The sequence below is a fragment of the Haemorhous mexicanus genome, chromosome 7 (assembly GCF_027477595.1).
Source record: "Haemorhous mexicanus isolate bHaeMex1 chromosome 7, bHaeMex1.pri, whole genome shotgun sequence".
Taxonomy (NCBI): domain Eukaryota; kingdom Metazoa; phylum Chordata; class Aves; order Passeriformes; family Fringillidae; genus Haemorhous; species Haemorhous mexicanus.
In genome coordinates this window covers 24,273,472-24,301,459 of record NC_082347.1, presented here as the reverse complement: position 1 = coordinate 24,301,459, position 27,988 = coordinate 24,273,472, and the positions used below count along the sequence as shown (strand labels likewise).

The window sequence follows — 27,988 nt, the reverse complement described above, 5'->3', positions numbered from 1 at the left end:
TGTGTTTCAGTGCAAGGCAATCAACAGAGAGAGAAATACAACATGATTTCAGAGCAGTCATGTTATTAAAACAGCCCAATAATCCAGCTAATACCTATGGACAGCTCAAAGTTAGAAGAGGTGTGCTAAAATGAAAGCAGTCCAAGAACTTTGTTTCTTAGGCCAGCATTTCAGTACTACTCTCACATTCTTGAGAGGGATCAAGAATGTGAGATTTCTGTGTGGGAGAGCAAGTGCAGGACCCAATACAGCAGTTTGTGTATCCAGTCACTAAACCCAGTATGTTGACTATCACCGCTATTGAGAGGGGAAGAACAAGAGGAAGCGTGAGGCATTTCAGTTCACAAATCATGAATAAACATGATTTTACAAATAAAGTCTTCTTGACATTGAACTGACAATTCTATGTATAATGAACATTGGTTTTACTTTATTAAAGTCTGTCACATTTGTGTGTGAGAAAGGATAAATGTGTTAAGGAAAGGCGCGTGCAAACACTAAAATATACAGTGCACTGTTTACACAAGAACATATTGGAAAGGTGGTAGAAGGAAGTTTTATCTTGGTGGGGACACTTTTCTTCAGTCTGAGGTTGATATATCCACAAATCTCAAAGCTTAGGCCCTCAGATCTCTCCCAGGACAGGAATTATCAAAGAATTGTAAAAATTTTATAGCAAGGTAAACAGGCAGTGTGAGCAATTTGTCCCAGGTAGCAGATAGCAGAGCAGAAATTTGAATTGAGACCTCAATTCAACATGTGAGACCCAAGATTGAGACAATAATATAATTTCTTCTCTGATCTGAACACACCTGCCTTCTTCCATGTGTAGCCAAGTCCCCATCCATGAGGTGAATTTCAGTTTTAATTTGATGCAGTTTCAGTGGGATGAGAAACACCTAATTTTTAATCTTGATGCAAATGCATTTTTAAAACACATGATAATTTCTCAGCTAGTCTGCAAAATCCCTTCAGATCATGGAATTATTTTCTTTCTTCTCCAGTGTCAGCTCTTGTTTGTGCTGGGCTGTTCAGATTCTGCTTCAAGTACAAGTGGTGGAGGAGGTGCACTTGCAGTGGAAGATGGGCTTCCGCACCCACAGATAACTTCTGGAAGGATGTGCTAATCACACAAACATCCTGGTTTTCCACAGTCCCAGAACCATAAAGAATATATTCTCATGAGATTCAAAGCCTGTGTTAGATTCGTTCACACTTTTACAGGTTCTGCAGCAAATCAAAAATCTTCTTGCACAAAGAAAGTCATCTTCATCTGTAAGAAAACTGGCACCCAGATTCTACAGAAACTCTTGGGACCTTACAGGTAATAAGGCTCTAATTTAAAAATAAATAAACAGAGGTTGAACAAAGGAAACTAGTAGAATGAAATCCTACTTAATTTAAAAGTTAATTAAACATCTATAAATCACATAAAGCACAAAGTCTTAGCAATTAATATTAAGAACACAAATATGACATTTGATAGAAATGAGACACTCTATCTGATTATGCATCTGGTAAGCTGAATTACAAAACTTAGGAGCATAGAAGGCAGCTACTGAAGTGCTCTCTTTTATGAGATTTTCCCATGCCATCGTGCTTCTCTGTGGTGGCAAAGCATCTGTAGGAAGGAGAGGAATTCCACAATGCAGAGAGGTTTGGAGGTGTTAGCCCACACGAGAATAGACAAAACACAGCTGTGAGGGATTGTCCTTCTGCACCACATCATAGTCACAGTGCTTCTTGTTGAAAACAACTTTACATTGCTTTTTGTCGTAAGCAACAGGAGTGTGAAAGCTGTCAGTGGCAAAGAGAGAGCAAATGTTAGCTGGAGAGCAATAAAAGTTTCAATACTTCAGTCATTATAGCTTGAACTACTGCTCAGTGAGAGAGGTCAAACTATGGCTAGGGGCAGCTGAGCTAGCTTGGGTACCACACAGCTGCAGCTTCCAGAGCCTCAGATGATGCCCTGTGCTCTGCACTGTGAATTTGTTCCAGGATGCTCAGCACTAGCAAAGGCATTTCTAGCACAGCACTCTGCAGTGACATAAGCAGGGGCCTGGCATCTTTTCTCTTTTTTCCTTTAATTTTTGCATTATTTCTACTTTGCATAGGATGTGGTGGCTGCTCCCTGATAGACTGTGCCACCCAAATAAAGACAAAGATCACCGTCAAGGTATTTTGGGCTTTTGAGAAAGCAGGAGAAGGAAAGGAGAATGCTGCAGAAATACTTCAGAGCAGAGCCTTGTCATTCTATGTTTAGCATATACCCTGGAGAAAAGCACTTCAGGAAAGGGATTCAGATCACTCTAAGCTCTTTAAGGAAACTTCCCTTAAGTCACCTACCCCCACTTTCTCAGCTAATGAAAGACAACTGCAGAGAAAGAGGGGTTCACAAGTTCCTTAAAAACTAAAGACAAGCAGCAACTGGATGTGCTGGAAGGGCTTGTGTCCCCTCCCAGTCAGCAGAAAATGAGGAAAGGCAAACACAGCTAAGGATCCAAACAATCGAGAGCTGTATGTGGCTTTCACTAGCTCTGTGACATGGGTGAGAAAAGGCTCTCTTGTGCCCTTACAAACCCATTTATCCCCAGCAAAGGAAAGCTGTGGTCATCCTACAGGCAGTGATGGTACCAAGAATTTCAAACTTACAGGGAGCAGCATGCCAATCTATCTTCACTGCAGCTGCATGCGAAGCAATCTTCTGTCCTCTCAATTTGTCCAAAGGGATACAGTTTTCCACTGATCATACAGCCTGCATAGGACAGCAGCAAAACAGAACAGGTTCTTTAAGCCTCCACCTAAAGGAGGTGTCAGCTCCTGAATGTGCTCCATGTGCTGGAATAGCAGCAGCAACCTACCACCTGCTGCAATAATATTGCTGCAACCATACACAGCCCAGGGGAAGACTTTGTTTTTCCTCTACTTTTAGCAATTTGCTGCTGGAACCCTCTATTTGTGTTTTTCCAATGTCTTCCCCCTCCCTTGTATTTCGAGCCCTTCCTGGCAGCTCCACATAGAGCTCCACAGAGCAATCAGGTCAGAGGACCTTCCTTGTTCTTACCGTCTTTGGCCTCCCCTGGCTTGTGAGTTTTAGTCCAGCAGTATGCATCACCCAGGGTCACTGTGATGCCCATTGCAACAAGGAAAGCCAGAAAGCTCTTCTGTAAAAGAAACATAGAGCTCATGCCATGCATTTTAATCCACATTGATTAGCTCTGTTTTCAAAAGCTGTCACTGAACCGGAATCAAAATTAGAAATAACCTTATGTGTACATGGAAATAGTGGAAAAGTACACTCCAGATATTTCCCTGCATTTTTCATTTAGGTGGGAAGATACAAATGGCATGATATTGCCATGTCAGCAGCATCACTCCCTGCCAAAATACAGTCTCCAGAAATCACACAAAACTTCAATAGTATTATAAACTTGAAAGCCCTGCCAAGCTCTTGTCAGTGCTTTATTTATTGCCTTTGAGTCAGCTTTAGCTCTTTCTCTAGCAAATCTTTGTTGAGCATCCCATTGCCTCGCTTCTGGGTACAGCGATTGCTTCACATTTTCAATGGAGAGGAGATCTCAGATCTAAATCTATTCCAGTAGGTTTTTTGACACAGGTGGCTGGTCAGGGAAGAGAAAGATAAATGTGTGTCTTTGGGCAAAATGTGAGTGCTGTACATAGTACTTAGCATCACCTGAACCATCTTGTCAAACCATGCAGACACAGGTTGGGACTTGACACAGGACACACGACCTTTTTTCTCTCAAAAAATCTTGATATTTTAATCCTGATTTCCTCCTTTATTATGGGATGGACATTCAAGGTACAGGGAAAGCAAGGAAGAGGAGGGTTTATGGAGCGGTCTGGGAAGGGGGAAACGCTTCATTTTCATTGTGGTTCTGTGATGTGGAGTTCCTGAGGCTTTAGGCTAGAACAGAGACAGTTGTCATGCTGAGCACCATAGCCAGAATGAAAGAAGATGAAGGGAAAGACTGAAACTCCTAAAGTGTGCTATTCCATGGTGCCTAGGTTAGGTCTTTGTAACAATACAGATATTCCATGCCATGTCACTCATGTCTTTATAGAAAATACAAAACTCCTTCATGTGTTGTGCTGTCTTCTTTAATATTTTATCATTTTTTCCCTCTAGTATTTTCCTTATCATGCTACTCCTGGAAATGTCAGTCACATGAGCTAGGGCATGCTCATCTCTCTAAAGATCAAAATTTAAGACCTTCCACTGGAACTGAAGACAAACATAAGGGGAAGTCTCTGGTGTTCAGTCAGGTGTCTGAATATGCTTTATGCTGCAAGAAGCAAATGATTTCTCAACTAAGATACAGAAACATGGCAATAAAGCTGTAACACAGAAAGAAGCATATGGCAATTTCTCCCCTGACTATGAATCAAAATATATTATAGAAACTGCTGCCTCCTCCATAGAACCTATGCCATTCCTGAGATGCTCAACAAAGGTACTTCTTGATGTCTGTACCTTTAGGGTCATGTGAGCACAAATCACAGGAGAACCAGGCCATGGGTCTTTGTTGGTCTATTTATCATTACCTAACTGTTGATTTAGATTCTGCAAATCAAAATGAAGAACAGAAAAAATACATGGACAAAATATACACACTTTTCTCCTTTGTAAAATGACAATATTTTAAACTTTACCTGACATTTACAAGTTTTAAAAGCATGGTGCTGAATGTTTGCAAAACTCTGAATATTTTCACAAACATTTCTGAAGGAAGGATAACAGCAAGGAAAGACTGTACACTTTCTTGCAAAGAATTCCAATGCAAAGAACAAAATCCACAGTCATCTTCACAGAGGTGTCTTCCTGTCTTTGCATCTTACAGGTTTGAAATACAATATAGCCACACTTAAAATGTGTAACTAGATGGTTCTCTTAAATGCTCTCCTTTTGCACTTTTAAAGCAAATACCTATCCGTATCCCCATTACAAAGAACCCCAAACCAATCTAAACCTTTGACTTACCATTGTGGAATGCTTGGTTTCAAAGAGCTCTAGGTTTCCTGAGAAAGCTGAAGTTCTTTATGTGGAATCAGAGAGCAAATATTTTATGCTGCCTTTAGGTTGTGCAATTCAAGTCTGGGTGGAGGGAAAAAAGCCTGCTCAATGCAAATGCAGTTCTTTTGTAATAGCCAAAGAAATCTCTGACATTTTTCCAGCTGGCAATGAGAAAATGTTTGGTTTTGTAGAGCACCCACCTGGGTAAATTGCTGAGTCCAGAACTTTGTATTCCTTGGAAGAATTATGATTAGAAATAACGCCTTTCTGATGGAAAACAAATATTGATAGCTAAGCTGTAGACAGCATTATCCAGCTAGAGGATTTTTAGGTGGGGCAGAAATGCATGCAAAATCCTGCCTGCTATCAGAGGGCTGGAACATGCTGAGTAGTGCATTAGGTGTTGGTAGCAAAAGGAGCTTCTGCCAGATCTTTGCATTCTCACTGTGGTGTGGTGCTGTGGTGTGCCCTGAAAGATAACAAAGGTGCTTGGCTACTGCCAGGATCAAAACCTCTGAACATTGAGACATTAGCTGAAGCTGGATCCCTTTCTTCTTCCCCAAAATGAAAAATTCCTCTCAAATCAAAACCCCGCTGTTACTCCTGTGGAACTGTTCTGGCTTTGACCTGAATAATTATAGCAGAGTATGGGATCACTTTTAAATGTGCACTTTCCCAAGAAGTGATAAACTTCAGAGTGCTAATCAAGTACTCTGCTTTCTCTTGTTCCTACAACCTCTTTTCAGAAAGAACTATCCACCTGTGGCCCTACCTACATTTAAAATACTTCATTACAGATGCAGCAAGCAATTTGAAGCTCATTCCTGTGGGAGACTTATCAGCTACTGGAAATTTATCCTATGGTTATAAAGTTTAGAGACTGAAAAAATAAGCGGAATCGTTTGGGACTTTTTTTTTTTTAGAGTAAATTAAATACAGGGTTATATGCTTTTCAGTGATGGCAAGAAAAATTGTCATTTTTTCCTGTGCATTATGTATTGCTGCATACTAAAAATAACTCATTTGACCCAAAGAATTCAGCAGGAGCAAAAGAAATTAAAATACAACACAACAGAATATAAAAGCATGTAAGTGTTGTGGGAACAACCTCAGATAGTATGAAGGACATAATGCCTTTCCTGTATATGTGTCCTGGCTCCTCATCAACTGTCTTAAGCTGAACCATATTGTTCCAGATAGAAGACACTTGCTTCCCATCCCTAAATTCTGCTCAGGGACACTGTTGTTAATACAAATTTTATGCTTTACAGAGCAGTTAAAAAATCCTATTCCTCCAAAATAAAAAAAACCAAAATACTATCTAAAGCTAAACTAAGTAAGCACAGTTTATTTCACCATTAAGATGACCAGACTTATTTATTATTTGGCACATTAAGTATCATTTGCAAACTTCATCAGTGATGATTGTGTATCTCTTGATATAAGGCTTTCATACAAATGTAGAAACTATGGGTGATGTGCACCATCCTGTCTTGTACCACTGTAAACTCATTCCCATCCTTTCACTTGCTGTGTGCAGGCTTTGCTACCACCAGGTCACCCTGGGCTGAAAGGGAAATTTTGTGCCAGTCCTTTTGTGGCTTTTTGACAGAGACCTCAAAGCAAGACTGGTTTTGCTTTTGAGGTCCTTGTTAGGCACCACACCTTATTCTTCTGCCAATGATTTCTTGCCAAAGATGCTGGGGCCCTGCCAGCTGTGCTGCAGGCTGTCTTCTGTTGGCTGACACTTCTGGGTGCCTTTCAACCTCCTGCCTGAGGACACACAGATCTTACTTTAAAAGAATTTAGTCCCTTCCTAAAGTCTTTGATCTGGCTACATCTCCAGTGAATTCCTCTTTTCAATACACATTATTTCAAGGATAATTGCTTCCATAGCACTGCACTAATTTCACCAGAGCATGCAGAGTTCTTAACAGGGAATTATAGGAAAGATGAGGAGGGCAGTGACAGGACAAGAGGCTATCATTCTAAAGTGAACGAGGTCATGTTTAGAACTGTTATTGTGAAGAAATTCTTTACTGTGAGCATGGTCAAACACTGGCACAGGTTGCCTTAGAGAACTTGTAGATGCCCCATCCCTGGAAGTGTTTAAGGCCTGGCTGGATGGAGCTTTGAACAACTTGGACTAGTGGAAGGTCCCTGCCAAAGGCCAGAGGTTGGAACTAGATGATATTTCAGGTGCCTTTCAACCCAAACCATTCTATGATTTGGTGTTCTTACTTCCCATCAAAAAAGCTGGGGTCCTTGTGGTAGATTAATACTCAGTGAGAGAATAAGTTTTTGCAAAGTTCACTCCTGATTCTTTGGAGCTTACATACATCATGCAGATAAATATTTGCACATTAAGTCATGCAGGTAACTAAACCTCCAATATGTTGGAAACACAATCTTTAGCTTAAATAGGTTTGAACCTACTTGAAGAAAGCTGGAAAACTCCCATTAACTTCTGCAGCCTTCAAACCAGATCTTAGGGCTTGGGTCAAGCAAGGCACTAATGTCTATCCTTAGTTTGAGCCCTCTGGATAGTCCCATTGTCTGCAAAGGAGCCACTCTTTGCTCTCAAGTAAATACTTAGTGAAAGGCTTTCCTGGGTCTAACCTGGAACATAAGCTCACAGCCATCCTGGCTCTATCTTGCTTCATCAACTGTGATACCTCAATTAATATGAGAACTTTAATTTCTTGATCTGTTTACAAAAGTGGGAGGGTAGCACTACTTCATCAGTCCTATGAGTTTCAAAGTTTTTCAAAAGACTAAAGTAGAAAACCATGGTACTGTGATTCAGGATTTTTTTTTATTTCTTCATTCTGATGCTGACTTCATGCATGATTTTGAGTGACTCCCTTAAGTGTCAGAGATTTCAAGTTTCAGAGCTTATGACCTAGAGGAATTCATTAACCAGAGACAGCACAGAAGTCAAGTTTCCCTATTCCTGACATAGTAGGATGCCAGGAACATCCTACACCTCACCAAGGATCTCCAGAGTAATAATGCCTGTTCTCCAAGCCCATGATTTTACCACCAGACATGAACTTTCCAGAACAAAGAAGGATCAAACCACAAATCAATGAAGTCATGTGTCCAAGTCCAGGTTCATTTATAGGGTTAGCTGTTGTGCTGTGGGTTTAGCTTTTCTCCCTTAATTTCTAGTTACCTGAACTGAATTTATCAGACTGGCTATTATTTTTTTACTGCTTGCACAGCTTATTGCAGTACATAACTTGAATCAATATAGCAAGGTATTTTTAGGTAGCATGGGTAATCATAGTTGCTTATTTCTTAGGAGTTATAATTAATCATTTATAAGAAACCTGATTTTGAATTCCCTGAGATGAATAAATACACTAATAGGCAAGCAGGGTGTTCTGTCATGCATTAACCAGCAATGAACACCAAGCAAAGGGGGAAGTTCCTCTGGAGATTTCAGACTCCTGGGCTGGTCCAGTGACAGCCCATGTACTTACTTCTAGCTATAGATACTCCTTTCTACACTGTGCACCAGAGTCTGAGGCATCTCCAAGCCCTGATATTGCTTGTCACCCCCAAGACTTTTTGCAGCCTGCAGATAATGCAGGTGCTGGGACTATCTCTTGGAGAATGAGGAATTCTGGAAATTGCAGTGCTCAACAACCATATCTCTCTGCCTCTAGACAAAGGCATACAGCACTACTGAGCCGGAGAGCAAAGAGTGGCCAGGGAAATGAAGAACAATGCACAAATTGTATTGGGGTTCTTTCCCATGGAATGCAGAAGCTTAGCTTTTAATTGTAATTTGACTTTTTTTATGTTTTCATCCTGTTCTAAGGTTTTAAAAACATGTTTACTTTCTGTTAGCTATTGGGAAAGCTCACTGTGGTATTCTCTTTGCTTTGTAAATATTTGTGAGTTTAACCAAGTGCAAAGGCACAGCTTCATGGGGGTCAGAGACCTCAGCCCTGTACAGTCTTACATGTTCTGGTTCTCAATCTGCAGATCAGTCCCTGATGACATATGTGGATTTTGCTACCTTTATGTCACATAATCATTTAGACAGTTCTGAGGGGAACAGCAAGATCCCCTCAGTGATTTTTCTTGCTGCTTTTCTGTAAACTTTAAATGGAACCTGTGTAAATTTCTCTCTGAAAGGAATTTTAGGATGAATTGCTTTTCATAACCCTTTCTGTAATATCTGGAACACGAATCCTAGAAAGCCGAATTTTGTTGTGCCATTCATAGTCCTCTTGGCTCAGAGATTGGTGTATCACAAATAACAGCCTCCTCAAGGAATCCTTCAGGCTCTGTGTAGCTGTCATGCTGGGTTTTTTATGGAAACATCTGCAAGATCCCCAGACCTGAAGCTGCCCAATGCTAAGACCTGACATTTTGCAGCACCAGTGCACAAACAGCACACAGAACTCATGTTTTATAATGCACAAATTTCTGTCAAAGTAGAGCATTGCATTATCAACAAAGGGGATTCCCATGTCAGTGAGTATGGAAAGTAATTAAAGGCAAGCTTTTCTGGTTGATGGAATGTTGCAGAGGAAGAAACTGCAACAAAATACTAAAGGGGTTTGAGAATAATTTTATATTTATATTTATGTGAAACTAGGCTAGGCTAGTCTTTTTCTACTTATCATTTGTTAGTTCCTGTTTTATTATCAGTACATTAAAATTTAAATTTTTTAAGTTCTACTAGGTTTGAAAGTCTGAGCCAGTTCAGTAATGGTGTCTTGTCATGGAATCACAGAAAAATAGAGTTGAAAGGAGTATTATGATACTTTGCTTTTAGAAGTTTCTGTATTCCTTACCTAGCAATGTATTTCCAGTACCTGAATGTAGCCATTAGATCAATAACTAAGAACTTGGAGATGTTGCATGTTTTTTCTTATTTGAGAATCCAAGTAAGATCAATCAGCGCCCTGTTTCCTCATGAGTGCTATCAATGTAGTCAAGCTCAATAAATAAATAAACTCCATGTGCAAATATAAAGGTCTGTTTATGCCAATGGATTATTTAGTCACCACCAGGAAGAACAGGTTATTTTATTGTCATTTCCTTTCTGATGAATTCACTTGTAATAAAGACCATATGAAATACAGTGGTATGACAAGGCTTTTTAATCCATTGGAAAAGAAAAAAAAAAGCAAGAAAAGGGGAGGCTAGTTGGGGGTGTTTAACCTCAAAAGGCCTAGGGATTATTGAATTCCAGTTTGGTGATTTGCACTGTATATTTGTTCATGTTAGTGTGTTTTCTTCTAACAGATCCTGGAATTCTGACACAGGTGTATTAAGGCTCATAGTTTTAAAACGAAGGAGATTTTACTTGGCTCAGGGTAAACCCTGCACTTAGTTCAATAAGAAATTTAGGAGGAAAGGGTCCCTTTTCACTCGTAAGCCTAGGCACCAGCAGAGCCCGGCGCACCGCTCCAGGGGGGAACGCTGTGCGGCACGCCCTCCTGCGAGCTGGGCTGTGCCCCCCACTCGTGTCCCTTACAGGACACGTCCTGTCCTGCCCTGTCCCTCCGTGATGGGGGGGGGGGGGGGGGGGAGGTCACAGCATGGACACAGCTGCGCCTCCTTCCATGGGAATTCCCGCGGAGAGGGCACGTCGGGGCGGGACAGGGCACTTCGGGACGGGAGGGGGCGGGACGGGAGGGGAGGGGATGCTGTGGGATGGGACGGGAGGGAAAGGGACGGGATGGGAGGGGATTAGATGGGAGGGGACGGGACGGGATGGGATGGGAGGGGATTAGATGGGAGGGGAGGGGACGGGACGCGGTGGCTCCGCCCAACCACCCAACCACTCGCTCGCGCGCGCCGCCTGGCGCCCCCTGTCGGCCCCGCGGTGCGCGCGGGAGGGGCGGGTCACGTGAGGGCGCTCAGCTGACCGCGGGCAGCGACGGCGCCGTCCCAGGGTGAGCGGCGGGACCGGGCCGGGCCGGTGAGCGGCACCGGCAGCGGCCCCGCTGCTCACCGTCCTTCTCCCGCAGATGAACGGGGACGTGGCGGAGCCGGCGCCGGTGTGGGAGCGGCCCTGGTCGCTGGACGAGATCCGTAAGAGCAGCCAGAGCTGGTCCTTGGCCTCGGACGCCGGGGTGAGCGGTGCGGCCGGGACCGGGCCTGAGCCCGGCACCGGAGCGGTGCGCGGGCCGCGGCCTCGCCGGGGCTCGGGCTCGGGGCCGTGTGCGGGGCGGTGCTGCCGCCCGCTGGCCGGGGCTGGCCGGGGGTCTCCAGACGGGCCTGCCGCGGGAAGAGCGCAGCCCCCGGGCCCGGCGGCTCTCTCGTTGCTTTAAGCCCGCGGTCCGGGCAGGAAAACTGAAATGAGGGCTTGGCTCGAACGGAGATGCTGAGACTTGGTCCTGTGTGTGCGCGTGGGAGCGGTTCAGTGTACTGCGCGTGTGTTTTGGTCCTCAGTCGAAGTGTATGATCACTTCTGCCTGTCTTACAAACGGTGCCAAAAAGAAAAAGAGTTGGATGCTGACTATTGCTTTCCTTTGTTGTTGACAACAGCTTCTGCATTTTCTACAAGAATTCTCACAGCAAACCATTTCCAGGACACACGAAATCAAAAAACAGGTGGATGGATTGATCAATGAAACAAAAGCTACAGACTGCCGCCTTCATAATGTCTTCAATGACTTTCTTATGTTGTCCAACACGCAGTTCATAGAGAATGTGAGTGTGTTCTAGTACAACTTCAAACTTGTACTTCAAACATTGTCATTATCTTATAATGTAGGAGTGATTTAGCTTTCTGGCAAGTCTGATGCTGATTTAGGGATGAAATTACTTTTAATTGTGTTTTGTTAAAAGATATCCTAATTCCCTTGTGAGTGAGGCACTATCTAATACTGGCGGGCTCCCTTTGCCTTTTCAGCAATACCTTCCTTCCTTCCTTGGTAATACGTGACCAGGAGATCAGAGTTTTGGTTTTAGAACTATGAATGAGTTGGGAATTCTGGAATGTCTTAGTTTATCTTCACAAGTTGCAGGAATGTAGCATTTGTCTGCACTTACTTGTATAAATATGAGGAATTTTACAGTGCTGCAAATTTGCATAATGGTGTTATTTTACTCTAAAAGAATTTGGTATTAAAGGTGTTGGCCTGCAGGTAGTTGTCCCCTTCACATGGTCGTGACAAGCATATTTTCTGGTTAATGTTGTCACTTTATAGGTATCTCTATTTTGAAAGATAAAGCTAGATTTGAAAGCCTTTTGCAACATTGTATCACTAGAAGGATGTGTCTAATTAGAGGTGGAGAGCTTTCATAGTATTTCAGATTTTGGAAGGTTTTTTGCCCTGTGTGTTTTATCAAGTGTTTTGTTTTGATCAGTATTATTTCAGGCCATTGGTGTCTCATCATGGCATTATTATTGGAAGGTTGGTGGCAGAGGAAGAGATGGAAAACTTTATTTATATTCTGGGGGTTTTTGGTGGTAGTGGGTGTTTTCAGTGTTGCAGTGTCTTTTCTGACCTAGCTTGGCTGTTCAGCATAATGATTCTGCTGAGAACAGTTTGTTCCAAATGTTTTAAATCTCATGTGCTTACAGCTGTTTGTTCCCAAATTAAGGTGCACAGAAATAGGTCTTCTTTTCTGATGCTCATTTTGGTTAGTGAGAGATCTGTCTCTTCCCAGGGGATAACTGCACCTGTGTTTGAGATTTGGATTTAGGTTTGTAGGTTTCATGGAGATCTTTTATTCCCCTTTTTCTCCTTGTAGCTGTTTCTATAAAAGAGTGCTGGATGTGAGGGATCATCAGAGCAAACTGAAGGTTGAGGGTTATTGTGAACCCTCTCTGTGAGTATGGAAAGAAAGCTACTAAATAACAGAAAACTAAACGAAAGTAGACAGCCTCTAAGTAAACTCTAGGTTTCACTCAGAAGGTGCCTAAACCAGCTTTAAGTTGGGAAGGTTAAAACAGTGCATTTTTTATCATTTTCAAGTTAGTCTGTTAGCAGACTTGAATTACCTCAGTTGCATTGAGAGGCTGCCGATGGTACCTTCAGTTCCAATGCATGAAGGTACTTGACATCATCCATGGCTCCCTTTTCTTAATGTGTAATGAACTAATGTGTAATTAATTACATGTTAACAGTGTGGTGGTACCCATGGTTTAGCCCCTGTAGTAGTACAGTGTTCTTACATGAATTAATTTTGCTTGACTTTTCAGAGAGTGTATGATGAAGAAGTGGAAGAGCCTATTCCCAAAGCTGATGTTGGAGACAAAACAGAACAGGTAGTTAACTTCAGCTGCCTTGAGTGCTGTCAGTATGTTTGCAATCGTGGTCTACTTTCTCATTTTCAAACTTGCTTTGCTTACGTTTACAGCGTACAAACCAAACTCCTTCTTTGCTCCTTGAAGTCTCTCTCTTGGATAGTGTATGTCACTCAGTCGTAAAGTTGACAGTGACATTCGAGGCTGCTACAGTGTGTGATTATCTGTTAGGGCCTCCCCAAGCTCAGTACTGTATACAGCAGACAAGACTTACGCATTGATTTTTCAAGTGGTTATGCATGTTTTTTCAGCAAGAAGGCCTTGGGCAACCTTACTGGACTCAGGTAGTAAATTGGGAAAACAGAATCTGACTGAAATAATTCCTAGGAATAAGTACTCAGAGAGCTATATATATGTGTGTGTGTGTGTATGTGTAAGAGAGCTATATATATATAAAAATATGTGTGTGTATGTATGTATATTACAATCTAGATGTATTATATCATAAATGTCCCCATAATAGCTTAGGAGCACAAGTAAAACAATACTGTGCTGGTGTGGATGTTTAGAACATCTCTGTTTCTGGAGTGATGAAAATGAATTAAGTCAAGCAAAAAAAAAAATCTGATTGTCCTTGTAATGCACATAGTGAAAAAGCTTTCATTGTGCTGATTTGAAATTAACATTTTGTATGTGTGTTGTGGTAAGATTGAGTCTTAAGTAAAATGCAATGAGCATGTGTTTTTTTCTGTTACTAAAGGAAAAGACACGAGAACAGAAAGAAGCTGATCTAATCCCTAAAATTCAAGAAGCAGTGAATTATGGGTTGCAGGTTCTGGACAGTGCATTTGAACAGCTAGACATCAAAGCAGGGAACTCTGACTCAGAAGAGGAAGAAAGTAACGAAAGAGTGGAACTGATACTTGAGCCAAAGGTACAGGGACCTGTTCTTGCTGGGTTTGTTTTGCGTTCTTGGACTTGCTCCCTTTGTTTCTGTCAGCTGTGTTACTGCCTTAGTGTAAAATTGATGTTACCTAAACCTGTTACCTAAAAAGAGGGTTTGATGACTGCATCTGAAGTGCTCTCTGCTGAGCTACTTCTTTTGTAACCTGCCTGTCTTGCAGTTAGGTTAGCATTAAGGTATGGCATCCTAGAGGAAGTTTAATGGAGTGGGCTTCAAAGGGGAAGCCTCAGTTCTCTGTGGGAGTGGGACATACAAATTTAGTGCTTTTTAGGTACAAACCATATCTTTATGGGTTGTTTCTACCATCTCAGTAATTAAAAATCCAAGGTCCGATCTTATTGGTTTTAGGATAAGACTCATGCCTGTAGGGCTTTGCAGGGATATTCTTCTGTATTGCATGCAGAAAACAAGTTGGCACTACACAAATAGAAGTAGCCACTTTGTTTGATTGTGTTGAGGGAGATAAACATCAGCTAGCCCACCCAGTCGTATGTTGACTTGAAACATAGGTTTGGTGGGACTCTTAACAAGCTTGTATTTTCCTTGGGTTAAAACAAGGGATGTAAGACTTCTGTCTTTGTCAGCCATGTAGGGCTTTTCAAAGACGTCAGAAAGACCTGATGTTGTCTCTTTCCAGGATCTCTATATCGACAGACCTTTACCTTACTTGATTGGCTCTCAGCAGTTTATGGAACAGGATGATGTAGGCCTTGGAGATCTCTCTAGTGAAGGTATTGTGCTGGCATGACCTTTTATTTCTATGCAAGTAATTAGGTCCTAATCCAAGATTTTTGACTGTTTTAAATCACTGCATTGGTTATCCTGTGTACTGTCAGCCTGCATGGTTAGATGCAGGCTGTAATTAGCTGGGGGAAAAAATGTTGATCATGCTATAATAACCATGTTTCCAGTATACAAAGCAGTAACTTCTCAGTTATTTGTGCTTTGTGTATTAGAAATGCAAAATGTTAAAATTTCATCAGCTTTCAAAGTTCTTTCAAACCACTCTCTACCCACCTTAATTTTAGTTTTCTTCACAGAGTCTTCAGGTGGCTTAAATGGTGACTACATTGTTCTGTGTCTGACCTTAACTTTTTTGTTTCCATTGAAATTAGAAGGATCAGTAGATAGTGATCGTGGAAGTGTAATTGACAGTGAAGAGAAGGATGAGGAGGTAAGTGGCAAGTACCAGCTGCTTTGCACAAACATTCCTTGCATGTGAGGCCATTAACTACCTTGCTTTTTAAAGCTGGCTCTCAAGGTAATACTGCATGATGTTTTTTCCCTGTGTTGGTTGGGATAAATAAACTTATTGTTCTTATGCAGTGGTTTCCTCTGCAGCTTTCCAGAGGAACGTTTATGTGGTATTGACTCTACCTGTTATTAAAGTAGAATACTTAAAACTGAAGGGCTTTATTCCACTCTAATTTAATTTTGTGAAGCAAATCAGATTCTTATCAAGAGTTGCATTTATGGAGAACAAATCTGTTGTAAATTATAGTTACAAAGAATGGGATGGAGACTGACAGGAACAAGTTTAAGACTTTAAGTAATGCACCTCCAGGCTTTGCTTCATAAATCTGCTTCATTGGAATATCAGTTTTTATGTTTTGCCTGCTTTGGCTGGGATGCTTTGTAACTGTGCTATGGAGGCAATCCCTTTCTCCTGAAGTGTTTGCTTTTGGTGTCTTTGTTCACTTAAAGTGAAATCCCTTTTGAGTTACTTGGATGCAGTCACAAAGGCGCCTGCTGTCTTTGCTGAATTAATGACTTTCTAGTGAGCTCCTGTCGTAAAGATGGTCAGCAGTGGGGGAACAATTTCTTGGTCAGATCATTGTGAGGAGATCTGAATGTCCAAACTTCAGCAAGCTCAGAGTTTCTGAGCCCTCTCACTTAACCGTTGGATGAAGTAATGTGTGATACCTGTCTCTGGGTCTCTTATGTTACAGGAATCAGATGATGAATTTGGAAACCCTAGTGAAGATGACCAAAAAACGGTACAGTTAAACACTCTGGTACATACCTGAAAGACTTCACATTTGTGGCACAGTGAGCATGCATGAAAGAGATGAGAGCTCTAGACAGCTGATTATTAGCAACTTTGTGAGGCCTGGTTTTTATAACTTTTTATGGGAAGGTTCTGGGCAGATGGCACCCGGTTCTGAAAATGAATCTGGGTTGGGCTTAAAGACATGCTTGCAAGCTGTCATTAGATACAGAGCCTTTGTGGGATGGCATTGCCTGGTATGTGTTTTCTTCAGGAATAACCTGGGAGAAATGAGAGTTCAAAGAATCTATCCCAGGAAAGCTAGACTTCTGTAAGTTCATTTGGTTTATAATTAAAAATCTAATCGTGCTCTGCAGGAGGCAAGGAACAATACAGTTTGAGTATTGCATGGAATCAAAGATGTGAACAGTATTAGCTATTTGAACAGTATATCCATTTGGATGATGAATGAGAAGGGAAGAGAAATGTTGAGATAGAAAAATTCAAGCCTGACTTTAATAATGGGTTTTAGAAGAAGGAATCTTATCCATATTTAGATGTGCCACTGCAAAAGACTTTTATGTGGGGATCCTCAGTCTGGCATGATTTAATGTCAGAAGAGTAATGTTGCAAAAAGCAACCCTTATTTAATATACTTATTAATAAAAGGGTGTTGCAAAAACACTCAGATGTTACTTTAAGCTGACCTTCACAGATTAGCTTTGTATGCCTGATGTATTTTAAGATGAGCAAGTATCTTTGGGTTGTTGGTGATTTAGTTCAATTCTGGGTGCTTGCCTGTGCCAATCCCCAGCTCTCATCCAGTTCACCTCATGTTTTTCACCCCCTTATTGATGTGACTGAAACCAGGATGTGAGCATGTAGTGTCTCCCATTCTGCTGTGCACCCTAAAGACAAAGCAAGATGAGACAATTTTTTAGTTCATCAAGGAACAGTAAGGAACGCTTAACACAGTATTACTGTGTTAGGACTAAATACCAAGTCTTTAGTTTGTGTATGGTAGTGGTACACACCTTGTGAGGGGAGCCTTTGTGTCCTCAGATGCAGCATTCAGTAACACAGCACAGGGTTGGGGTGTGGTAGAGAATGCAGCAACTCACTTGGTGCTAAAGCACTCCTTCCTTACCTTTTTAAAGCTGTGAAGTACTCCAAATTGGCTGTCAGTTCCCATCCTTTCTATCAGTTTGATTTGAATATTTTATCTAAGCAGGTGTAGTTTTGTGCTTGTTTTGTATGTGAACAGGATATTAATTGCTTTTTAGAGGATAGCCCAGATGAGTGATGAAGATGATGATGATGGCTGTGATCTCTTTGACTCTGATAAAGAGGAGGATGAGGATGGAGACTTAGATGAAAGCACAAAGCCTGTGAGTAATTGCTGCTTTCCTGGAGTGGGAGATCTGACTTCCTGTATGAGGGATTATAATGGTAGCTCTCAAGTACCTGGAATGGAATCCTGTAGGAAGTGCCTCCAAAAATCCTGAGTAGTCTTTTAACATGATTGTTCAGGCATTACCCCTTGAAACTTGGGGATTCTTGCACCTTAAGAAAATATCAAAGCTGTCTTTCAAGAATATTAAGAAATGGGTTGTTGCACTTTTGTGAGGTAAAAGCCTTTTGTTTCTCCTGCTTACAAAGCAAGGTGACATTAAAAACCGTGTGTTCATCAGAACTAGAAATTCTGAGGATTTTTTTTATTCTTGATGCATGCCTAATCTCTGCTTTCTTAAGAGAAAGCTGTATTGTTTCTTCTGAGGGCTTCAGGCAAAGTCTAGACAAGATACTGTACAAGTGAGGTTATAGAATACAGTATTTATAATTGTAATTGCATCAGGTTGCTAACTGGACCTGCTATTATTTGTCCCTGCTGCTCAGAAAAAGAAGAGGCCAACATCATTTGCAGATGAGCTGGCAGCTCGAATCAAAGGAGAAATGCCAGTCAGGCAGGATGAAGAGTGTTCATGTGAGTTATCTCCCAAGTTTTGAAAAGTGTTTGTGCAGTAATGGGGGACTTGTGAAAGTCAGGAGATTGTGGGTAACAATGCATTAAGTTACACAGGTCTATTATTTGAACATGGATTAGATAAAAGCATGACAAGAGGAATTGCAGATGCTATTTTGTGCTGTGAGTAATAATTTGCCCATAACTCAGAGGACTGAATTGGAATTCACTGAGAGTTATAGTGGGAAACACATTGCTTTCAGGTGAGACAGGTCACTCTCAAAACACACAGTATTGGAAATGTTTTCTTTCCAATCTGATTCTCCCTCTGCATGTTTGACTACATGTGCTTTCTCCTGTTTCAAGTAAGTTTGTGGAAGCCACTGGTCACTGTGGTCTTTCTGTGAGCTCTACTGTAGAAAACACCTCAAGCAGTAGATCGGTGTTTTCATGTGGTGTGAATTGTTTGTTTTCTTTGTGGCTTAAATATCTCCTTGCTACTGTCACTTATGATATTTTAGGCTAAATAATGCATTTACTTTTGTGTTGCTTTCAAAGGCAGAGATGTCTCAAGTATTTAGTCGTGCAGCAAAGCAGCAGTGGAAAATAGCTAGCTGAAGTTGAGTTGGCAAGTGCTTGTGAGGCCGCTGTTGACCTGTAATATTGGGAAGATGAACAGACAAGAGCTGTGTGTGTGTTCTTGAACAGGTCAAACAATCAAACTAGGTTTGTTGATAGCAAGAGTATAAAACCTACCAACTTAACCTGTTCAGTTACAGGGAAATTTTCCAGTCATTGAAGTAACCTTGTAAGGCCAGAGGAGATAAAACTCTGGCTTTGCTTTTGGTAGCTGAATGAAGACAATAATAAATCTGGAGCCATTTGAGATGCTTGGAGGTTCTGCAAAGGTGTGGAACCTGTGCAAAGCTGTGTTGTTTTCTGACATCTCAGGTGACACTAGTCTGCATGTAGAGAATTGTGTTGAACCCCTAGTGCCTGACAGAATTATTCTATTACAATTTTAAGTACTAGTTTTTGAAACTGTGTTTCATAGAATCGATTCATCAGGCTGCTTCATATTGGAAGCACAGAGGTCAGCTTGGTTTGCTATTGTTTTAGGTTCTTTTTGCCATAGATTGATCTCAGACTGTAAGTAAAGGTGGACTAGTTTTTCATTGAAACTTTCTTCTTAAAGCCCTGTCATCAGAGACCAAAACAAGGAAAACTCCAAAAGAGAAGAAGGAAGTTAGAGTTCCATCAGATGGTAGGTTATCCTTCTCTCTTGCTTTTGAATTTTGGGCTGGATTGTAAGATGACACTTAAGAAATTGTGGCTTTTGCTATAGAAGCTGGGTGGGATATCAGTGAGCATCCTTCAAGGTGAATGTGTAAACAAATCTAGGTTGTGATGTGCATGTAAACAAGGCTTGAAACACAGTTGGTGAAAGTTCTTCCTTTTATGTGGCCTTCTGCAGCAACCACACAACCCAGTCTGTCTTCTCTCTGTGTCATGTTTATGAGAGCAGATGGAACCAAAGCAGTTTTTATTTTGGTCGTCTCTAATGCCCTTTCCTGAAACTTGATCAGTCTTACCAAAGCTCGTGTCTCTTGTGTATTCTAGATGAAGATGATGACATCTTCAAGCCTCCTAAACTGACTGATGAGGACTTTACACCATTTGGTTCAAGGGGTGGCCTCTTCAGTGGTGGAACAGGCCTGTTTGATGATGAAGAGGTGAGAATACTGCAGATATTAAGAAAAATAATCTGATAGTGCAAGGCAGTTTTGTGTCACTGCAAATTTGAATGAAGCCATCACTGGTTACCTCTTGGTGACTTATTACTCAGTCTACTTTCCTCATCTGTGTAGACAAAGGACTGCCAAGCAGATCTGTCTGTGATTGTTGCCTGCCTGCATACACCTGGGCTTGGTTTTCTGTTATCTAAAGTTAAACATCTCTGAAGGGTGACTTAGCTTCACTTTACTTGTGCATTGGAGGAGGCTGTGCAGCAGGCAGACACAGCAGGACAACAGGCAAATGATAACTAACCAATGGCACTTGATCACTGACACCTCTGCCACACCCCTGCACTCCCATACTCTTTTGTCTTTTTCCTAGAGTTTTATACAAAGACCATGCATTTTGAGTCTCCAGGTAGTCAACCTCTAATACTGATTCGCATAAGAGGGAGGCTTTCAAGGAATTAAGTGGTCAGTACTCAAAAAATCTGGAGGTTTCCTGGAAATCTGGGATTGTTGGAGATAGGTACAGGGCACTGCAATCTGAACACAGGAACAACTGTGGGAGTGTCCTGCAATGTTTTTGAGCTGTAATGTATTTCCATGCACGTATGTTTTATTCACATGAAGTTCAGGAGTATTTTTATGCTTGTCATGACCTGAATTTTTCCCTCAAACCTTACTGAATAAATTTCAGTAGGAAAGCTTAGAAGGGTATAATCAGGACCTGACCGGCTGTGGATTAATTAGTGGAAGTCCTTGAAGATGTGCAAATAAAAGGTCATTCCTTCTCTTCAGCAGAGTAGTCATCAGTAAATTAAATTTTAGAAAAGTGCTGCATTTCTGAATGTATGTACTCAAGTTAACACTTGAGTACCTAGGTTTAAGTCTGTATTTGCAGACATCCTTTTGAGAAGGGAGTGGTGATTGCCTCCTCTGTGTTGACTTAGAAGTGAACATTCAATATGGAAAAAACAGCATGTGTAATTTCCTACAAAAACAAATTTCACCACTTTCCCCCCTTTGCATTTTCATCTATGAGCAGAGTGATCTTTTTGCTGAAGCACCAAAAGGAGAAGAATCAAAAGAGAGAGAGGAGCGAGCCCCAGTAACTGAAGGTAAGAAACAACAGTTGCCTCCTTTAGTCTTGTCTGTGCTGTGATTTATTACTGCTAGCAGCTAGACTGTTCCCAAACTAGAAAGCCTGATGTAGCAATTGCAGAGCAAGTCTCTTCTCACCAGTGTTAATAGAGAGCAGCTGTGTTGAATTTTACATGTGTTTGTTGGCTATGATGTGTTACACACAGCTGCTCTCGGAGAGCTGAAAGGATGTCCTTACTGCTGTTGGTAGAGCTCTCTCTGCATGTGCTGGGTTCCTGCTTCTCAAGTGTACTTTGCAGGATCCAGTTATGGGTTTGAGGGGAGCAGATATTTCCTCTTGCAGATTAATTCACATGAGTTTCCCACTATGTGCATATCCTTAAGGACTCTGAGCACACATTCTGTATCACAGAGCTTTTGCTGTAGTACTGTATTTGATGAATTTTCAGATATGTGTTGGGAGACTAAGCCATTTTGTTTTGAATGTATTGTATTAAAGTGGTTTTGAGTGTGTGAATGTGAACTGTTGTAAATAATGCTTTATGTAAACTTGTAATGTGTTTATAAGCTTCATATAAGCTTCAGTGTAGTAGAGCTGTTCTGGAGTTTAAATTGAAAAAAAATAGACTGTTACATATATTTACAAAAGCCTAGAAGTTCAAGGAGAATGTGTAAAGAGTTCTGAGCTGTTAAGAAATAAAAAGCAGCTCAGAAAACTTCTTGGATTCCTCTTTCTGTGGTAAAGTTCTGAAGGCTTTGACAGAATAAAATAAGTGCATCCATTTGTATTGTACTTCCTATGATTTCAGCATCCTCTACAAAGTCCTTAAAGAAAGTTCCTGCAGGTGCAGTATTTCTGTTTCCAGGTATGATTTGTTCAATAGCCAATTGCTTCATGCACAAAATGCTCTTTTCTTTAAAACGTACTATTGAGGTTTTAAAGAAAAAACTATCCAAATACAGCAGCACTGCATTGCTTGATCATATGCTTAATGACAAATACAGATGCTTCTACCATGCTAAGCCTAAACTGCAGCATGTTTTATGGATAATCAAAGATTCTGGAGGAGTCTTGAAGGTAGGTGTCACTGATGGCAGATATTAGCAACTGACAGCTTCAAGTGTTGTGCTCTGAACTTTTAAGAATGTGTGTCACTTCAACTGACATTATGCAGCTTAATTCTCCTGTACATGCAGTCACAGCTTCCACCTGTATCCTGAGAAGGAGCTGCATTTTGATCTTTCACATTTTATCATATTGCCCTGGGTTAGCAGAAGAAGAGTTTAAACATCAAGTTCCAGTGTTAAGACCAGTCGTGTTTTTCTGGTTTTGATTGGGAGGATCTGCGTACGTGGGGAAGAACCAGATCTATAACTTGGAGCTAAAAGTAAACAAGAATTGTACTAAGATCTCTGTTTCTTATCAGAATCCAAGCTGATCAATGAAAATAAACCCGTCACCAGTTGGTTTTGAACTTACTGACAAAGGTTTCTGTCAGTTTGCAGGCTCTTCACTTGATTGAGGTACCTGAATTTTAAGTTTTGGCCTTTGTTAATAAAGGTCTATTTTAAGACTGGCTTCAGTTAACTGATACCTCAGTCAGCAAAATTTTTAGAGTAGGAAGTACACAAATACAGACTTTTTACTTAAGGGTCAAAGATATATGTCAACAACGGGATTTCTACATAATTGTTAAACTCAGTAGCAGAGTTTAAAGCAGCAGATTGATGTGTGGGATTTTTTTATCCTTTCTTCTTGGAGGTACTGTTGTATAAGCAGTGAGTTTAGTCTTTAGTTGCTCCCTCTCAATAACTTATAGACAGGCTTAAGTCACCAGAGAAAAGCCAAGATTGAGGCTCCTTTGCTATTCTGGTGAACAGTTTCTTTAAGGACTCAGTAATCTGTAATAAATAACCACATTTTGTGCCTGTATTCCTGTCAATCTTGAGGCACTTTATAATTGCATAATACACTTTTTTTTTAATAAGAACCTGCTGCTGATCAAAATTTATGCAGTCTGCTGACTTTACCAAATAGCAGTAGTTCTACTTTCTGCCAAACTTTCATTCAAGTATCTCTCTATCTCTGTCTCATTTCCAAGCATCTACACATGAGAAGCCAGAAGACAGGCTGAGACCATTAGGAGTGTTTGCAGATGGTCATGCACTCAGCACTGAGGCTGGACATTTCCACACAGAGGCAGAAGGAGCAGTTGCTCTGGCTGGCTCCAATCCATCACTGCCATGGCTGGTGTGCGCAGAGACCTCGCGGCCAAAGCCAGCCTCGTAGCGCAGGCCGGCTGCTGGGCTCGCACGGCCAGTGTGCCTCCTGGGAAGGGCTCAGTCACCTGTCCTTCCCTCTCCCCAAGCACACTGCCACTTCACTGGGCCACAGTGGTGTGGTGTACTAGTTAGTAGAGTAGGGCTCTGGTTTGGGAAGTCCATAGGGGCAGCAGGGTGGGGACTACTGAGTCTTCTAGCTTCAACACAGAGCCTGGCTGCTGTTCCTAGGGAAGATGAGCAAGTTTGAGGAAGAAGTGGCTGCAGTGAGAGTGAGGGGCTGTCTCTGACTTAGCTTTGTCAGAATGTGTCTAGCTAATGCTTTTGATGTGGCACTGTTGCAGGAGCGCCTTAAAAGTTGCTGAGATGGAAACTGTACCTTATGTCACTTACTATGGCACAAATTCAGGTTTTTGGTAACTCTGGAAATGTTATTTTGATTTTTATTCTGCCCCCATCTGACCTGCAGGAGGAAGTGATGTGTTTAGTTCCCCTGTAATTGGGGAAAAAGACAAGAAATCTGCAGCACGGAGCACAGAAAAAACTCCTAAACAACCTGGGAAAGTTGTTCTATTTGATAATGATGATGATGATGACTTCTTTGTGGAAGCAACTAAAAAGCCTCCAGATCCAGGTACCTCTAAACATTTGTTATGAAAGATTAAACACTGAAGGTCATCAAAATTCAAACTGGTAGGAACCAGTGGGTTATAAAATTCAGACCTTCATCACTGCGACTTCTGCTTGGGTTTTGAGGGGTTGTGGTTTTGGTTGATTTTTAGTGTTCTGTTGTAGAGGGTTTTTTTGGTCATTGCTATTTCTTTTCATCAGAGTGACGTGGGGCTGGTTTGTTTGTACATGCTCTCCCTGACTTCTCTCTAAGGATGCTGCTCCTACCACTAGAGCAGTATCTAGACTTGAATCAGGGAATTGGTACAGGATTTATTCACACAGCCTTGAACCTTTGTGCCCAGCATTCCCTATTTGCAGGGTCTAGGCCTGTGCTAAGCCAACAGAAAACACTGCCTTTAGAGGTGCCAGCTGGCTCAGCTGCTTCACTGCATATTCTGTCACCAATGCTTTCAGGCAAGTGTTGTTTCACCTTGGGAGCTTGTCTGGCTTTTTCTCTCAAAGACTTCTATGTTGGTCATTGTTAAACAGTATGGTATATTTTGAGACTCTCTTATCTTCTCTTGTTCTGTATTCCTCATTCCCTGTTGGTTTTCTCTCTTTATGTAGTCAAGTCCACAGCTGACCTGTTTGATGATGATGAAGAAGGTGATTTATTCAAGGAGAAACCTGCCATTCCTTCTGTGGCTGCTGGCACAACTAAAGAAACAGAAAGCCATAGGGAGGCAATTGTGGAAAAAAAGGTAATGGCATATAAATTAATTGTTTGGCCAAGGTTTTAGGAAAAGTTTCTAATGCAGTTGAAGCAGTCTTTCCATATACAACACTATGAAAGTGACATATTTATAAAATAGGACTAGGTTCATTGGGTCTTCCATAATTTAGTGCTTCAGTGGTCCTTAAATACCTCTTGCCTTTTAAACTTGGGGTTTATTTGAGATTTTTATTAGTGTGGGCAGTGATTGAAAGAATCATATTAAGGCAGGATTGAAATGAGAGCAAAATGAAAAGCCTCTGATAATAAAAAATGTTTATGAATTTCATGGTTGAAATGAAACCAGCCTGAGTTAGAAACCTTTGGTGTCACAGTTCTGTGCAGCAGAAACTGTCTGCTCTTATACCAGCCACTGACAGCAGCTTAACTGGTAACCCATAGCTTGTGTGTATTATGGGAGAGGAGAGTGGGTGTCACAGTTGTACCTAAGCATTTACAAAACTTGGGGTGTTTAGAAAACTGGTTTTCAGCTGAAAACTCCTCTAAGTTGTGGAAAGCTCTGAACATGATACTGAGCACACACATGTGTATGTGAGAGAGTTAGGAGAACCTCCTAATACCCTCTCCACTTTCAGAACAGTACCCTCAGGAAAGTAGTAATCCTCTTTGTTTCTATAGTAGATACTGTATATACTCATTGTGTACATTCTGTCCAGTGAATATTTGAACATAATTAGCTGCAGTGACTCTTCTCCCCTCTGGACTGAGAAGTACAATGCTGGGGATGTCTAATGCAAATTGCTGTAGCACCTTCTCCATATGTCCTAGGAGAAGCACCTGAGCACCGGGGCCAAAGTCAGCTTCTATTTCTGTGGTAGCGCAAGAGTATCCATGGTCAGTGAAGCAGGAGCAGTGAGAGGGATCTCACAGCACTGGGCTTTCTTAGGGAAGAGGATGAGAACTGATTCAGCAGCACCCTTCCTGCTCAATCAGGAAGAGAGGGCTATTTTATATTCCCAGCTTATGACAGTAGTGCTTGGGTCTGGGATCGTTCTAAGTTTAATGGCAATATCGCTGGTGGCAGGCTGGGGCTGTGCTGTGATAATGCAGGAAATGATAGCTGGCACAAACTGCCCTTGTCCTTTATGAAACACAGCTCGTTAAAAGAAACCTTTTCCTTTAGCTTCCGAGGCCTGGCATGAGTTGCTGCATACATTCTTCTGCTGAGAAGGATGGTGTGGCAGAGAGGAGGTCTGTGGTTAGACCTGCAAGTCACTTGAGCATAGCACATGTGTTTTGGACTTCAGCCCATGGGTGACAAGCTTGGGTTCTGTCCCTTCAGCTGCTAGGATTTTGCTGTCAGCATGCCTCTTAGCAGGGATCTGTCATGCTTTAGGAAATGTACTTCCCAGTCTAGTGCCCCTGCTGCAATCATCCCTCCTCTCTGGGGAGGGCTAAAAAGGGGAATTTGAGGCACAAAAGGTAAAGATCAGGGGTTGAGATAAAACCAATTTATTCTAAACGGCAAAGAGATAAGAAAGCAAACAGCAACAGCAGCAATACTGATGACAGAAGATATAAAAAAAGAGGCAATTGATTCTGCTTTCTGCTGCCTCTGCCATGCTGAGCTGACTCCGAGAGAGTGCTTCTCCCTGGAAGAGACTCCGTTCCCCCTGTCTCCAGCAATGTCATGAGGTGGTATTAAATGACTCCTGGGTCCTACCACCCCCACCCCCCGCCCCGGCTACTGCAAAAAAATGTCTCATAGCTGTGCCAGCCCTTAACTGAATCTAAATGGGTGCTGATGCAGTCTTTTTTTGTCCTAAAGAGTCAACCATCTTCAGGTGAGAACTTCAAGCCTTTGTCTGAAACACCTCCAAGAAAACAGAGGGGCCTTTTCTCTGATGAGGAGGATGCTGAGGTGGGTATTTCTTTGAGAAATCCCTACAGAAATCCTTGGCATCTCAGTCATCCTGACTTCAGTCCACTTGTGTCTGAGGACTCTTTTTTAGGATTTTTTTAGGATTGGGAAATCTGACATCCATGCACATACTCCCAGCTGTTTTGAAATTTCCTTCTTGCTCCAGGAGTGAAAGCTGTTTTCCCTGTCTTCAGGGAGTTAAACATTAGTGGTACACACAGGCATAAATTAAAAGCCTGAAGACAGGAAAGAGCAGCATATTAAGAGTAAGAATCATTAAAGACTACATATGTTTCATTTTGGCTTTCAGCTAGCAATTAACCTGCAAAGATGAGGAAAATCCCTGTGCAGTTGGAAGTGATTGGTATATCAGACATCCTTATATTGGTATATAAGGCATCCACTACTTTGTAAACATTCTAAACATCTTTTTTCATAAGGAAAAACATGAATGTCCCCTTTAGAGTTCTTAAACATATGGCCTTGCTTTGCAAAGTGACATTGCTTTGGTTTGCACAGGATTTGTTTTCATCAAGTAAACCTGTGAAGTCCCAAGCTACATCTCTCCCCACCAGCAAGTCCATGACAAAAGCTCCACTTTCCTTGTTTGATGATGATGAAGAGGTAAGTACCACTTCCTGATAGATACTGCCTGTGTGGGGGAACCCACCTGCACTGGCTGTTGCGAATGCAACAGGAAATACTCAGAAATTTACAACACTGGCCTTGCAAATGGAGCACTAAATTGCTCTTGCATTCTGCAGCAGTTCTGAGCGTGTGGACAGCATTGTGGAGAAGAGTGGGAGCGGGGAGTCTTGCAAGTTCTTAAGGTCTTTTAAGTAGTTTGCAGTCAGTGCATTTCACCTCTGGACCTGAACGTGAAGGATATTATCCCTCTGATTGATAGGACTAGAGAACACTGAGCAGTAGAACAAATATGAGCTTCAAGAAGCTGTTTTATCCTAAACCTATGGTATCTGTCACGTGGATGACTTCTTGCTTCTCTTCTCATGGCCGTTGAATTCCTTTTTTCTCACTCTTCAGTGTGTAAGAATCGTGACTGCTAGTATGGAAACAGAGGTCAGAGCACAAGTTTGTGCAAGAAACCTTTAAAAAATTTGAATTAGGGTGTGCTTTTGAAATCTTTTTACCCAGTGGTAAAGCTTGGGTAAATTCACTTAATGCCTGTCTTCAGAATAGGATTCATTCTCCATTTCATTATACAGGTTAGAGACAGTGCCCCATTGTGTTGGCTGCTGTGCTACAGAATTGCTGAGTGGTGGTTTTTGGCTGCTAGTCAGGTCTCGTGGCAGAGAATCTGTGAGCCAGAACCAGGCTATGTGCTAACAGGCTTCTGGTCTATCAAATGCTGTATGTGTAGGATTCCTTGTAACAGAATATGGTGTTAAACTTGAATTTATCTTCAAAAAAC

General features: G+C 41.6%; 2 protein-coding genes across 8 annotated transcripts in view; one reads left to right on the top strand and one right to left on the bottom strand.

The window, feature by feature from the left end:
- Positions 1–43: 43 nt before the first annotated feature.
- LOC132329894 (beta-microseminoprotein-like) lies at positions 44–5,162 on the bottom strand. Of its 2 annotated transcripts, XM_059851510.1 has the most exons (4): positions 5,003–5,162; positions 3,065–3,164; positions 2,653–2,755; positions 44–1,797 (listed from the first exon to the last, which is right to left on the bottom strand). In XM_059851510.1, exons 1-4 carry the CDS (start codon positions 5,003–5,005, stop codon positions 1,668–1,670), a joined length of 336 nt encoding a protein of 111 aa, XP_059707493.1. In that variant the 5' UTR covers positions 5,006–5,162; the 3' UTR covers positions 44–1,667. The 2 variants fall into 2 exon arrangements, with proteins under 2 accessions (XP_059707493.1, XP_059707492.1); XM_059851509.1 differs by lacking the exon at positions 5,003–5,162 and having other exon boundaries at positions 3,065–3,203.
- A 5,669-nt stretch (positions 5,163–10,831) lies between these two features.
- Positions 10,832–27,988, top strand: part of LOC132329893 (WASH complex subunit 2-like) — a 35,847-nt gene continuing 18,690 nt past the window's right edge. For 3 of the 6 annotated variants that reach the window (XM_059851508.1, XM_059851507.1, XM_059851502.1), the window contains exons 1-18: positions 10,832–10,953; positions 11,029–11,133; positions 11,549–11,713; positions 13,212–13,277; positions 14,017–14,190; positions 14,858–14,951; positions 15,336–15,394; positions 16,170–16,235; positions 17,491–17,595; positions 18,104–18,191; positions 19,366–19,434; positions 19,791–19,903; positions 20,955–21,027; positions 21,820–21,876; positions 23,760–23,924; positions 24,530–24,663; positions 26,464–26,556; positions 27,076–27,180. In XM_059851508.1, coding sequence (XP_059707491.1) covers positions 11,029–11,133; positions 11,549–11,713; positions 13,212–13,277; positions 14,017–14,190; positions 14,858–14,951; positions 15,336–15,394; positions 16,170–16,235; positions 17,491–17,595; positions 18,104–18,191; positions 19,366–19,434; positions 19,791–19,903; positions 20,955–21,027; positions 21,820–21,876; positions 23,760–23,924; positions 24,530–24,663; positions 26,464–26,556; positions 27,076–27,180 — 1,731 coding nt within the window. In that variant the 5' untranslated portion in view covers positions 10,832–10,953. The other 3 variants (XM_059851505.1, XM_059851506.1, XM_059851504.1) reach the window with 3 other exon arrangements.

Bases quoted from the DNA above. Each gene is read 5' to 3' on its own strand.
- LOC132329894 (XM_059851509.1), bottom strand. From the start codon at position 3,197: ATGCATGGCATGAGCTCTATGTTTCTTTTACAGAAGAGCTTTCTGGCT. The intron at 2,756-3,064 runs GTAAGAACAAGG...TGTCCTATGCAG, and splicing joins GCCAGGGGAGGCCAAAGACG to GCTGTATGATCAGTGGAAAA. The intron at 1,798-2,652 runs GTAAGTTTGAAA...TGCCACTGACAG, and splicing joins AGATTGGCATGCTGCTCCCT to CTTTCACACTCCTGTTGCTT.